Source organism: Tauraco erythrolophus, chromosome 3 (assembly GCF_009769465.1).
Source record: "Tauraco erythrolophus isolate bTauEry1 chromosome 3, bTauEry1.pri, whole genome shotgun sequence".
In the NCBI taxonomy this organism is placed as follows: Eukaryota; Metazoa; Chordata; class Aves; order Musophagiformes; family Musophagidae; genus Tauraco; species Tauraco erythrolophus.
This window is the reverse complement of record NC_141467.1, coordinates 92,422,417-92,436,110: the sequence shown is the minus strand read 5'-3', so window position 1 is coordinate 92,436,110 and position 13,694 is coordinate 92,422,417. Positions and strand designations below refer to the sequence as shown.

Sequence of the window (13,694 nt, the reverse complement as noted above, 5' to 3'; positions counted from 1 at the left end):
CTCCAACTTTTACGCGCCAAAAATATCGAACAGCCGCGGCGCGGCGCGTGTCCCTCCGCCGCCCGCGCCGGGACTAGCCGCCGCAGGGCGAAGCAGCCGCGGAGCGCGCTCCGCCGGCCTCCGCGAGGGCGGGCAGCGGCGCGGCGGCGGCCCGCGGGGCGGGCGGAAGGAAGGCGGAGGGATCCGCAGAGAGGGCGGCGACCGAGCGGCGCGCGGGCTGCGGCGGCAGAGGCGGCGGTGGGGCTGGCGCCCCCCCCCGCATCGCTCCGCCATGGTGGTCCTGCGGAGCAGCGCTGCCCGCCCGCCCGGCCCGGCGGCCCGTGACAGCCGCCGCCGCCGTCCCCCCTTCGACCTCATGGACTCCAGCTCCGAGTTCATCTCCTTGGAGTCCCCATCGCTCAGCACCCGCCGCATCTGGACGCGGTCCGGGGCCGCCTCGGCCGCCGCCAGGGCCGCGGGACCCAGGCGGACCAGGAGAGCCGACGAGGCCGTGAGTAGCTGGGGGGGGAAGCCTGAGCTCCGCGGGAAGACGGGCCTCGGCCCGGCGGGGCCGGGCGCTGGGCCGTGGGCCCGAGGAGGTGCGCGGCGGGCAGCTATCGCCGGGGGGTGCCCGGCGCCGGCCGGGAGCCTTTGGGAACTGCTGTGAGGGGCTGGGAAAGCCGAGTCCCCGCGCAGGAGCACCGGAGATCGGTGTCACGTGGAGGATAAAACTAGGGGGGGAAAAAAAAAAATGGGCATTTAGGGTAAGCGCCTGCGGCTGTGCTCGGTTGCGCTGCCGCGTGTGAAGCAGCGGGCGGGGCCGTAGCCGGCTGGGTCCCCCCCACCCCCCGCCCCGCCCCCGGTTTCTGGTCGCCCTGCGGCTGCAGAGGGCTCGGGGCCGTCTCTGGTCCGGGGGACCGACCAGGGTGTGCTGAGAGACGGTCACTGGGGCGCCTGCGGTCCTGCGGATGTAGACTTTTCGCTTTATGGTTTGGTGTGTTATCTGTGTTTCCCCTTCCCCGTTTATTTTGGTTAAATTTGTTTACCTCGAAAGCTGTCTTAAAAAGATCTTAGAGACCACTTTGCTTTAATTGTGGTAACGCTCATAGAGCACTCGCTGGTTTTGATGGCAAAAGTGCATCAAAAACTCTGCTCGACACAAAATGTACAAAATATACACGACCTATAGCTGTGTTCTAGCTGGCGTGAAGCGCCTGTGAAATACTCCTTACTCAGGTGTATATAGGTACTACTTTAGATACCTTAAAAACTAAGCTATGTTTAGAAATGAGAACTAATTTGTACTTAATTAAAGCACTTATGCACATAACCTAAAATGCTGAAAATTTTTGCTTAAGCTTTTTATAATTTTAATCTACCCTAGTAGAAAAAAAGACAACTCGCATGATTATAAAAGATGCCGAGTGGTCTGTGCTATCTGCATCTCACTGTTGCTACTTCAATAACTGAACCGTTTGACTTTGAGAAGTTCTTTGTTTTTAATGTAGCCTTCAAAAGATAAAACTCTTCTCTGCTCTTTCCAAGTCAGGCTCTTCCCTGCAGGGTGTCCTGCATTTCCATGACAAATAAAAGCAGATCGGATCCAACTCAGAAGTGATCTGCTCTTCAGGGGAGCCCTGCCTTGGAGTGATGCTTATAGTGGACTGTTTCCTTCCAGCAGAACTCTTTCAGGATTTTTTTTAAATTTTTCTTTTTCCTTTGCAAACAATCATGGAACCTGCTTAAAGATCACTGCTTTGCTTTTGCAGTCTACGCTAGTGTCATGGTTTAGCCTGGCCAGCAATTAAATGCCACGCAGCCGCTTGCTCACCGTTCCCTACCCTCAGGGGATGGGGAAAAGGGAAGGAAACTCATGGGTTGAGATAAAAGCAATTTAACAATGATAATATATAAATATACATAAATATGACATAAATATGAGAATAATGATAATATATACAAACAAATGATGCGCAGTGTAATTGCTCACCACCTGGTGACCAATACCTGTCCCATCCAGCAAACAATCCCAAAACAGATAAGTCCTGACATCACCACATGAGTGAGAGGCCCTAAAAGAGAACAAAAGAGAGAGAGCACTCAAAAGTCCGAGAGTGAGTCTTTGGAAGAGCAAAAAGCCCTTCTTCCTGGTCAGCCCTCATCTGTATACTGGGCATGACGTTGCATGATATGGAATATTCCATTGGCCAATGTAGCCCTCAATCCTGCCTTAAGTTCAAATCATAAGGGGAGTTGTGGACCCTTTGTCCTGGCCATGCTCCCCCCAAGGCTCTTGTGCTCCTGTATGCTGGGAAAAACACACGTGGCAAGCTGAAAGGTCCTTGATGTGTCAATACTTATGATAAACAGCAGTGCGCTATCGACATTCTTCTCATGATGAATCTCAAACTAAAGCCAAGACAGAGCAGTTTTAGCTGCTGAAAAGAAAAACTAACTGTCCGAGCCGAAACCAGGGCAACTAGAAATGGTTGTTGGAGGCTACAGGGAATTAAGCTGCCTGTCGCACGCGAGGGAAGGCTGTGCAAAGTTAGGCAGATAAAGCAGCCAACGTGTGTTTACAGTGCAGAGAACAGGAATGAGGAAGCTAAATGTAAAGTTTTCATTGAAACCAAAGCAGCAGTGCCATTACGAAACTGGCTATAAGGTGTTTCTTTGTTTTAGTTTCTTTATTTCTTGTCTTTCTTTTTCCAGACTTTCCCCATGCTTTGAGGCATGGAGTCATTCTTTATTTGTAGGATGGCTGGGCTTTGCTGAAGTTTTCTAACCGCAGAGACAATGCAGAAGTGCCTGAGATGACAGAGATGATGCTGCTGCCCATGGCAGGGGGGTTGGAACTAGATGATCTTTGAGGTCCCTTCCAACTCTAACCATTCCGATTCTGTGCTGGTGCTAGCTGCATGTTTAAGTCCTCATGCCTCTTTCTTGTCTCGTTGATGTGTAAGGACTTGGTGGTGCAGCTTTGGCAGTTTTTCTGATTTCTGCATACAGTTTATCTCCAGTTATTTAACTTATTTCATCCACGGAGAGTAAGGTGCATATGGCTGAAAGTCTAAGGTAAACTGGCATCTGATGGGTTTATCCTCTTCCATGTTTCTAGTCCCAAGGAGTCCCATGGCAGATCCAAAGTGGTTACTGTCCCTTTGGAACTGTGTATCTGCAGGTCTATATCCCTGATGTAATTCCGCAGGCTGAACAAGATTATTCTCTTGTGACCTGCATTCAAGGGCAGTGCACTCCAGAGTTCCCTTTTTGTCTGGGCAAAGTGGAAACGGGCACTTTTCCAGGCTAAGCCTTTGGACTCTTCAGTATCAGGTCCTCAGCATCAGAGCTCACAGCCTTGTTGCTTAAGCGCATTTATCTCTTCTGATAGTACTTCAACATAGAGTTACTTCCTCAGAGATACCAGATAGCTAAACAGTTTTTGTCAAAAGACTTTTTAGGAACAATTGCTAATCACTTCCTGTAGCATGAAAAAAGTAACAAAATAGGAAATGCTTTCAAAACTTGAAATACTTTACAAAATTCTTTCATCCGGTTGCCTTATCTTTCCAGTTTAGCCATTTGCTTCTGCTGAATTTCACTTCTTGAGTGTGTTGTTTTTCAGCCTGATAGGGTTGATAAGAGTTAGTTACTCCTGCTTTGCTGGCAGCTTGCTGGAGTTAACCTGGTGGTTCTTGGTGTCTGCCATCTGACCGAACTAGGATGCCTTCCTGGGAATGGAGGACTGTCAGTTAGTTAGCTGTATACATTGTTACTGCTTTGTCTGTGTTCTAGTTTGAGCCAAGATTAAGGTAAAAAGACAGTACAGAGGATAACTAATATCACAAGTATTGAACATTGCATTAAAAATACATTTAAAAAGCAAACAAGTGCATAAGTATACATAGAAAGATTTCCCAGGTCATTGTATTGTTTTTCTTCTAACATCTGGGCTGCCATTCTCTAAGTGTTTGTTCTTCTTTCACATAACTTAATGTTATAGGTAGTTCCCAGTCATGCCTATGGATTTTATAGGATGATATATAAGCCATAGGCATACCAGCTGTAGGAACACTGTGAGTACATTTGCAAGTGAGAGAATATTTTGCTCTAGGTTTTTTTTTTTTCTAGTTGTCTCTGACAAACGCAGGAAATACTGGTTTAAGGCTTTATATACTCCTGTATGTGAGTGTGCACAAAAACCTGCCTTCTTCAATAAACCTAGGGCTTTATCAAGTTAAAAATAAGTTGAAAGGCTTTCTGTTACGATTTATTTCTTAAACCTTTAAGAGGAAGAATGTTAAAGGTGACTGACGGATCAAAATGCCACTAATTAAGCTTTAGATTTTGATACATCCATCTCTGCTGGATCCAGGAAACAGAAAACGTCTTTAGTATTGTCATCTCTGCTGCTTCTCCTAGCTGGCTTTTGAATTTGGGCATCTTCTGAGGCTCCACCAGTCTGGAGGAAGGGAGGTGCTCTGCAAAATGAGTGACAAAGGAAAGGTGATTAAAGCTCTTCTCATGCAAAAGGCCTGTCTTATCGTGACAAGTTGTCAGGTGAACGTTGGCGATGGCTTGTTGGAGGTGTCTGAAGAGAGGACTGTCAGGCAGTTACAAGATTGCCCAACTCTGGCTCAGGGCTGACCCTTCGGCAGCAGGTAGCTCTGCAGGAGCCTTGAGTGTTCATCACCACCCTCCTGCAGCAACCTCCTTCACGCTTCTGTCATCAGCTCTGTCAACTACTAATGGAAGTACCTCTTGGTAAAGTTAGTGTCAAGAAGTAAAAGAATTTGGTCTGTTTTCTTCCCTTTTCGGTGTGAGATTTCTTAATGAAACTTTGGGTTGTAAACTGAACAATGCTCCTCTCATGGTGATCACAGCTTTCCTCGCATAGTAAAAGTGATAGTGCTCATCCTCCTTGCAGAAATGCCAATGTGAACAAGATCAACAGCCATAAAAAAGTGTATCTTTGGTTTCCCATGGATAAATGTCGTCCTCCTGAAGGAAATCTTTTAATGTCCCTCTGAATGCAGTCATAAATGGAACAGAAATAGGAGAAAAACTCACCTAACTGGATTTGAATCCCAGGACATGCAAGGTCAAGCTTGACTGCTCCTCTGAACCAATTTTGAAATAAGTGTTGTGTTTTTTCTTTTTCATGAAATGCTGCAGTAACTTTTTGAAAGGATATTAAGTTCAAGTTGTCCACAGGAAAAGCATGGTGGAGGGGAGCTTTAGCTTTGAAAGCTGTTTTATCTTCTGAGAGCTACTTCTTGGTGCAGAAGTGGTTCAAGGCTTACCTGTCATTAGTTGCACCACTGTTGAGTCAGGAGAGTTGCAGAATAAACTTGCCTAAATGAGGCAGAATTTCCTTCTTAGCTCAACATACATGGTTCAGATAAATATGTTCTTATTTCCTTCTTTTCATAGGAATTTTCCTCTGGCAAAATTGAATGTTTCAATGGACACTGTTTAAGATCAATGAGAAAAAACATGCCGCCCTGTTCAGACTCTAGCTTTGACAAAAGCATGGAAATATTAAGTGAAAATGTCAATCCAAGACACTTTACAAGGTATTGTATTTCTAGGCATTCAATCTCTGTTCAATTTATAGAATGAAAAGGAAAAGTGAAAGCATGCACAATGAGTCACATCATTAATAAATCTACAACTAAAAATCTGCAGGGGAATATGATTGTGTTCATATCAGTGCCAATATCTTAGAACTAGAATCACTCTTTTTAGTAAAAAATCTTCTGCTTGTATAAAAAACATGCATCTTTTCCAAACTCCTTTGAGATCTCTCCTCCACTTTGGTTACCGAGATATTATTTGCCCTATTGAGACTTCAAGATTAGCAGGTTAGGAAATGTCTGTCCTTATAAAACTCTGTGCATATGGTACACAGCAGACTTGGGATCTGATCCTTCTTGTGGTCCACACGCTTTTCTTTGCATGACGTGAAGCACCAGATTATAAACTTGGTGAAGTTCCCCTGTCTTTAGGGGGAACTACACAATGCAATATGGTATGATAAGATGTAATAGTTCTATACAATAATTATTTTCTCCTTTTCTCTGTCCCCTTTCTTAATGTAGGCAGTTGGCAAAGCTGAAATCAGACCAGAAAAAAGAAGAATATAAAGAAGGTAAGTAGTGGTAATTCCTTACAATTCCTTTTTAGCCTGATTTCTGAGAAGGATTGTATTTGGTTGCTCTGTCTATTTAACTTGGCCCCAAAAACTTCTGAACTCATCAGGCAAAATCAGCTGAAGTTGTGAGAATAGATATCTCAAAGATAATTAATTTCCTATGAATTTTATGCAAAGAGATAGGTGCAAATAGGAGGATATGCTGTTAATTCCTTGCAGACTTGGGGAGAACGCAGTGTGAATTCCAGCCTGCTCTAAGGCACTAGAGAATCTGTTTCTCAGGTTGGGTTTCTTTGTGACGTGGATTTTCTGCAGGACACAACATAATTGAAAATTGTTGTTGCAAATAGCTGGGAATACTGCAGTATTATAAATTATAATATATGTGAGTTAAAAAGTAATTCAGTCGTGAGACGTGCAAATCCCCTGACATTGGGAAAGGTGTTGCTGAAGTTCAGCAGTTTACCTTGAAACCGAATCCACATTCCGGTAGTGCCAGGCAGCGTCCTGCCAGCCACGGGCTGAACACGGGAAGGGGCCTGAAACGCACTTTGTGTGTAGTAATTCAAGTTCTAATCGTGCAGTGGAAATTCTGATTTACTGAGCTCAAACTTAGTTTTATAGTTAGTGATGATGAGATCAAAGCACATACTAACATGGCGATGTACCTGCAGCGTCCTCACTGACCTCTCTTAGCTGTTTTAATGATGGTGCAAGTAATGAACCTATGGCAAACGATGCTGTGCAGTAAATACTGGGCAGATTTTTTTTTTCCAAGCAAGCAAGCGTTTTGAGTTATTTGGTATATGGGAGGTTTTCTTGAAGCATTTCTTATCTTTTAGAGCTTTTATGTCATGGTGCAGAAAATGAAGGTGATGCATGTTTAAACAGCGTACTAAAACCATACATCTTAAGAAGAGACTTCCCACATAAACAATTTTTTAAAAAAACTATTAGATACGATTTTACATGAATGGAGTAAAACACCTTAGAGAGAGGCATTGTTTTCACTTTTCCGGAAAGAAGTAACTGGAATAAATCTACCTCCTGCATGGATCAAAAGTTGTGTGTTTGTTTTTGTCAGACTGGCTTTCCAGTCTATTAAAAAGTTGCTGTACAAGTCATGCTTTTAAGTAGGTATTTTAAACATAAGTAATTTGAATACTATGGTCACGACAACAACTTCTAATTCAGTATTTAAAGAAAAAAGCAAACCACTGCAGATTTTTTTACATTTTGCTAGAGCAACGGTGAAATAAAGGGAATAACATATTTTCTGTTTCAAAATATTTATATATGAATGCATTTTAGTCACCAGGACACTGAAGACTAGAGCTGATGCAAAAGCTGCAGAACAAGTCCATGAAGAAAATGGGGATTTGGAGGTCCGCCGAAGCTGCAGACTTCGACAAAGTCGTTACACCACTACAAATCAATCTGTTTTGTTTGACAAACTTATAACAAAGTAAGTGGGTCTTTTTCATCATCTTGCAAAGCTACTAAAATAAGCCTCATTAGCAAGCCTTTGTGTTATGGCACAATGTTGGCTAGGGACTTTCTCCTTCTTTTGACAACAGAAAAAGGTGGTGTTATTTCTGTCAGCAAGAGCTAAATGTATTTAGCGGTTAGGCTGGGACTTCTCCACGTGTGCGATACATCCCTGTGATAACTGCTGAGCTGCAGGTGCCTTCTGTAGTAGAGTTCCCCCAGGGTGCAGGATGTTTTAGCAATCTCTGCTAACATTCCTTTGCTGTTGGTCAGGTGTGTCCTGTAATTATTGTTAAAATATTGATTTATGTAAGGTGTAGGCCTTTGTACTTTGCAGCCAAGCTGTTTAACTCGATTTCTTTGGAAGTAGGTGCTGGTGGCTGTTTTGAGACTTGTTGGTCTGAGAGTGTGTGTGGGAGGGTGTATTTGGAAGGTGCGTCATGTGTAAAGAATTTGGGCACAGCCAGTGTTTAAATTTGCTTGCCACTGGGGCATTCATTCTGGAATTGCCAGTTGCGGAGAGGTCTTTGTTCTAGAGCATCTTTTATGTATGGGCTCGGTGGGTTTATGTGTTGTCTTGTGAACCAAAACGATCACTTTGCATTGTGACTTTCAGTAGTTCTAATTTGCCCTCTAAATCAATTTTCTTAGCATCAAAAGCACCTTCATTTTTAATTTACTTTTTTCCATGCTTACGATGTTTTTATAATGCTCACTTGAGTTAAGGTAGTGAGAAAAGTTGGATACAGCCAAAGTGAAGTAGTCCTAGTGTTTCTGCCTGTTTCTGTCTGTGACTTAATATTCTTTGTGAAGCCCAAATCGATAACCTTTTCTGAAAGGTCTGCAGAGTGTAACAGCAGCGGGATGTTTTTTCCAGCGTACATAGTCACAGAAAACCAACACAAAAATTAAATTACATTTAAGAGAGGAAGAAGCAGCCTATTGTCTGAGAAAGGCTGTGAACTAAAAATGACTTGATGCTATCACACAGAGCAGCTTAAGTGCTATTAAAATCTGCCATAATTTCTTTCTCTTATCTTACTATGATCTTCAGAATTCTTTTTTTCCTACTAAAACTTTTTTTTTTTAATGAGTTCAGCGAGAGGGGAAAACAAACCTGCAAACAGCGTACATTTGCAAATCCTCAAATGCTTGTTCTTAAATCTCTCTATAAAAAAGTAAACAGTTGACCTAATTTTTAAGTAGTGTTTAAAAACTTGGCGAAGTGTCAATGACTCTTGCTTTGTGCATACTATGTTAAAATGTAGTACTGATCATGTGTGCTGTTTTAAATGGGTTTTTTTGTACTTGCCCTTACGTTTCAACTTTTTTTCTTAGTACTGCAGAAGCAGTCTTGCAAAAAATGGATGACATGGAGAAGATGCGTAGACGGCGAATGATGGAAGACCTTGGGGTGTTCCACGATGCGGAAGTAGTAGCTACTCATTTATTTTACTGTTTTCCTATAAGTAGTGTATTTCATGCAGGGAAGTTATTTAGTTATAATTTTAATTTAGCTGAAATAACTTCTTCCAAAGAAGTGTAGTCTAAAATAACATTTATTTTTGCTCTCTAATTATAATTTAACAGTCTTACTGTTGTGGTCATGCTACAGGTATGCTCTAGGGGTGGACAAAATATCTTCTTCAGAAGATGTGAAGTAGCAGTGCTATACTGAAATACATGTCTTATACTATGCTCTTTGAATTGCCTTATGTTTTTTCAATGGACACTGTTTACAAACAGCTACTTCAGGGCTTGGGTTTTCACTTCAAATCTTACTAAAACCTGAATTTATTGATGTCTGTTTTATCTATGTTTGCTCTTGTGCCAGCCTTGCCTGTGAGCTTAAGTAGTCCTCTGACCCTAGAGGAACTTAGGTTAAAGTGATATACTCCAATTGTATTTCCTCTCTTAGTTTTGCTCTTTTAAATTCAGTTTTTCTACTGTCCTTTTGAATGACATGCACTTCATTTTTTAAACATCTTCATAGCTTGCTTTCATAGTTTTTTGTTTAGATCTACGTTCCTTTTTTTTTCTTTTTTAAAATAAAAACAGAATTGTCCATAGTACTTTGTATACCATCTCTCAAATGTCCATATGATTTGTTTTTTTGTCTGCTAGGAATTGCTTTTTTCCTGGGTTTTGTCACACTCTTGGATTATTAACCTGTGATTAGTTGCTACACTCAGTTTTGTATCTGGATAACTACCAGATGTACTAAACCCTATTTTAAAGCAGAAATTCTTGTTACTAATCCTGGGTGTCAGAATGATATTCCTATTCTCTTCTCTAGTACCTTTACTTAATCTTTTTTGTATGTGGAGTGCCTTGATAATTGTAGTATGTAGGCATCAAAGATGCTCATGTTAGGTTTTCTGTATATTTGTGACTGATCTTTTTTGTTTCTTTTAATTAGGAAAACCTTGATATGTACTCCCGAGGAAAGAAAGAAATCCAAAGAGCTGACGAAGAAATAGCTGATAATCAAGGTGACATTGTAGTTACTTAGTTCTGGTTTGAATTTTCTTTACTGTGGTCTAGCCAAGAGCCTTGTCTTAAAGAACTGAGACAAGCTGAACTACTGGGTATTTTTCATCTGTTAAAAAAAAAAATCTGTACTGCTATTGACATTACAAGCTTTAATCACTGACTCTGGGGCTATACTGTAGTGAGCTCAGAACAGCTATTCAGAGAAAAAAAAAATAATTGGTGCTTTTCCAAAATGCTTACAAGATAAAAGGCATCAGACGGGTGTGGACAGGTGAGAATACAAAGAAATGGAGGGTATTACTCAGAATGAGAAAGAGCGATATTGCTGCAGCAGAAGCATGATAGTTTTCACAGTTTTGAGCAGCACAGTAAGAATTTTCAGGAAGTAAGGTAGGCTGCCAGATGTGTATAGAAAGGTCCTCCTGAGTATGACGATCAGCACGGGAGAAGATAGTGTTCATTTTTGTGTGTAGCAGGTAGTCAGTGGAAGCTGCTGCCCAGGCCTGTAATTTGAAGCTGTCATCCCGGTACTCAGTGGGAAATAACATAAGGAATAAGGTTAAATTGTAAAAGGCCATATAACTTTATGTTTGAAGTAAGGGAGGAAAGCTTTAAGATTTTTGTCATGGTTTAGCTGAGCCAGCAAACTAAATGCCACACAGCCACTCACTCACCCTCCCCTACCCTCAGGGAATGAGGAATAGAATTAAAGAGGAAAAGGGAAGGAGACTTGTGAGTTAAGAGAGAAAAAAAAAAAAAATTAAAAGTAATAATTATAATAATATATGAATAAATGTGTAATTACAATAATATACACAAACAAGTGATGTGCAGTGTAATTGCTCACCACCCGATGACCAATGCCTGTCCCGTTCCTGTAAACAGTCCGGAAATAGACAAGTCCCAACACTGCAGTCCCGGACGAGCAAGAAGCCCAAAAAGAGGGTGAAAGACAGATAGCACTCTGAGAGTCTGAGAGTGAGCCCTCGGAAGAGAGTTCCTGGAAGAGCCAAAGCTCTCCTTTCCAGTCAACCCTCATCTATATACTGGGCATGACGCTGCATGATACGGAATATTCCATTGGCCAATGTAGCCCTCAATCCTAAGTCTGAAGTTCAAATCATAAGGGGAGTTGTGGACCCTTTGTCCCAGCCATGCTCCCCTCAGGCTCTGGTGCTCCTGTACACTGGGAAAAAACACGGCAAGCTGAAAGATCCTTGTTGTGTCAGTACTGACAATAAACATCAGTGCGCTATCGGCATTCTTCTCATAACAAATCCCATACTAAATCCAAAACACAGAGTTTTTCTAACTGCTAAAAAGAAAAATTAACTGTCTGAGCCAAAACCAGGACAATTACCGTTCTTGGATTACCACTACAGAGTATTAAAAACATTTCCTTGAAATGCTTTCTCAAGAAATTACTTCCTGAAATAGTGGTTTTCATAGGAGCTGCATCTTAGCTAAGTGAGATGGCAGATGTTGTTACTAAGACTGATGAGAAGTCACCCAGCAATTTCAGTGAGGGCAGAACAATATCTATATGTATGCTCCTCTTTGTTTTGTAATTTCTGGAATGTGTCTTGCATAACTTGGTCTTAAGGCTTTGCAGGTTTTCAACTCTATTGTGTCATCGTCATGAAGGTTATAGATGCCTATAGGTTTTACTATGTAGTGCGTTTTGAATTTAATATAATTTGCAACAGTACTTAAAGAGTTTAATGTTATGTTGATGTACCAGTAGTTTCCTCAGAAGAAAGTGAAGAGAAAGAAGATGATGATGGTGAAGACACTCGAAAGCGTTATGACTTTCGACAGAGGAAAACTGTTGAGCGCTATCAAGCTCCATTGGAAAGTAGGTTACATGCACAGTTTCTCCTAAGAGCTAATTTCTTGCATATAAGTGAGATATCTTTTTTGAATGAAAATATATGCACACACTCAACTTGTATTTAAAGTTCTTACCTTCATTCCACAAGTAAATCTTATTAAATGCGTGTATCCTGTGCACATTACGTTTCTTTGCCGTTTGACGTACTTACTGTTTTTTTTCAGTTTAAAGATTACTTATGTATCCTTGAAAGAACAGTAATTAAACAGACTTGATAATCTTACTCTTGTGGCTTTCAGTTCTCCTTAAAAAGCAAGAGTGTGTTTTTTCACTTCTGCTGTGTACTGATCACTTGAAACTTCCCCTGAAATTAGAGATGAGTGAAACACATCACATTCCCTGCCTCTTTCACTATCCTGCTTTCTCACTTGTTTGTAATGTTATTCTAAATTCTTTGCTTTCAACAGAGCCAAGGCAACGTAAGATATATTTTTCTGGCCGGTCCTCACCCGTCAGGCAGAGATACTCATTTAGAACTACTCAGTCACAAGGCTCTTGCTGCAAAACAACTAACAGGTTGGTGTGTGGTTAGTGATAGCTGTTATTTATCACTAGTGCTGTCAGTCACGTCATTGAATAATGCTTTAAAGGGTTTTCAGGTTGCTGGTAATTACACATTAATTGTATGATTATTGCTGTGGTAGTCTGAGGGTATAAAGAAAACAAACAGTGCAGGGGGGAGACTATACTTTTTATTAGCCATTAGATTTTATTTTTTTTAAATGCAGTATTTGTGGTTACTGATAATGTGATTATGGAGGTCGTGACTGAGATGGTGTAACAAAATTCTTTTGTTCTGGAATTGAAGTCAGAATCTCCCTCTGAAAATCTTAGACTATTTAATCTTGAAGGATAAAAATTATTTTCTTAAAACTGAAGATAATGTAGTTAAAGGGAGAGCCTATGGAAGTTTTAGTAGATTTTTTTTTTTTTTTTTAATCACTCAAATATTGATTCTGGTTTCTCTTTGGAATCAGTTAATGTTTCTGTATAAAAATATCTTTAAACAATAAAGATGCTACATGAAATTGTAAATCATACATTGCAATAGTAATGTCAAAGGGGTTTTGAATCCTGTAAGCAGTTTGAGCATGGAGAATGCCATCTCTTGCTAGACATGAGCACTTTGTTTAGCATCCTTGAAAACAGGTAGTTATGGAAGGAAGGGTTTTTGAAGCCAAATTTTTAAATAAGTTAAAAATGTTTATGTTTCATAGAGTGGATACATAATGCTAAGTGAAACTTTATTTGTGTTTGTGAGAGAGAGATTGTGCAAAATGAGTGATTTGTTTATGAAATTTAGTTGCAAAATAGTTAAACGTTTTACCTTCCTAAGAAAAATTAAGTTTTGCTGTCACAAGGAAAATCCTGTAATATACTTTGAAATCAGATTCATAGGGAGTACAGTGATCTGGAAACTTAATAGATGTCAAATTCTGAGATAGAATTCACTTAAATGTGGATATTAGTTGGTTAGTGTGTACTTTAATTTTTTTACTTGTTTGTTTGAATGTTTGCAGACGGAGACACGCAGTCCACAACAGTGATTCCACATCCTCTTCCTCATCATCCTCATCTGATGATGAAGAGCATTTTGAGAGGCGTAGGAAGCACAGCCGTAACAGAGATTTAAGAAGGTTAATGTAATTGGAGAAGAGGGGAGGGAGGAATCTACTTGGGAGGAGTTTG

General features: G+C 41.0%; 1 protein-coding gene across 3 annotated transcripts in view; it reads left to right on the top strand.

Moving 5' to 3' along the window:
* The first annotated feature begins 271 nt into the window (after window positions 1–271).
* The window catches only part of ATAD2 (ATPase family AAA domain containing 2), a 36,519-nt gene continuing 23,096 nt past the window's right edge, over window positions 272–13,694 (top strand). For 2 of the 3 annotated variants that reach the window (XM_086608809.1, XM_086608808.1), the window contains exons 1-9: window positions 4,457–4,485; window positions 5,413–5,555; window positions 6,081–6,130; window positions 7,445–7,598; window positions 8,960–9,053; window positions 10,041–10,113; window positions 11,856–11,969; window positions 12,413–12,521; window positions 13,526–13,642. In XM_086608809.1, coding sequence (XP_086464935.1) covers window positions 4,468–4,485; window positions 5,413–5,555; window positions 6,081–6,130; window positions 7,445–7,598; window positions 8,960–9,053; window positions 10,041–10,113; window positions 11,856–11,969; window positions 12,413–12,521; window positions 13,526–13,642 — 872 coding nt within the window. In that variant the 5' untranslated portion in view covers window positions 4,457–4,467. Of the gene's footprint in view, window positions 491–4,456; window positions 4,486–5,412; window positions 5,556–6,080; window positions 6,131–7,444; window positions 7,599–8,959; window positions 9,054–10,040; window positions 10,114–11,855; window positions 11,970–12,412; window positions 12,522–13,525; window positions 13,643–13,694 lie in introns of those variants that run through there. The other variant, XM_086608807.1, reaches the window with a different exon arrangement.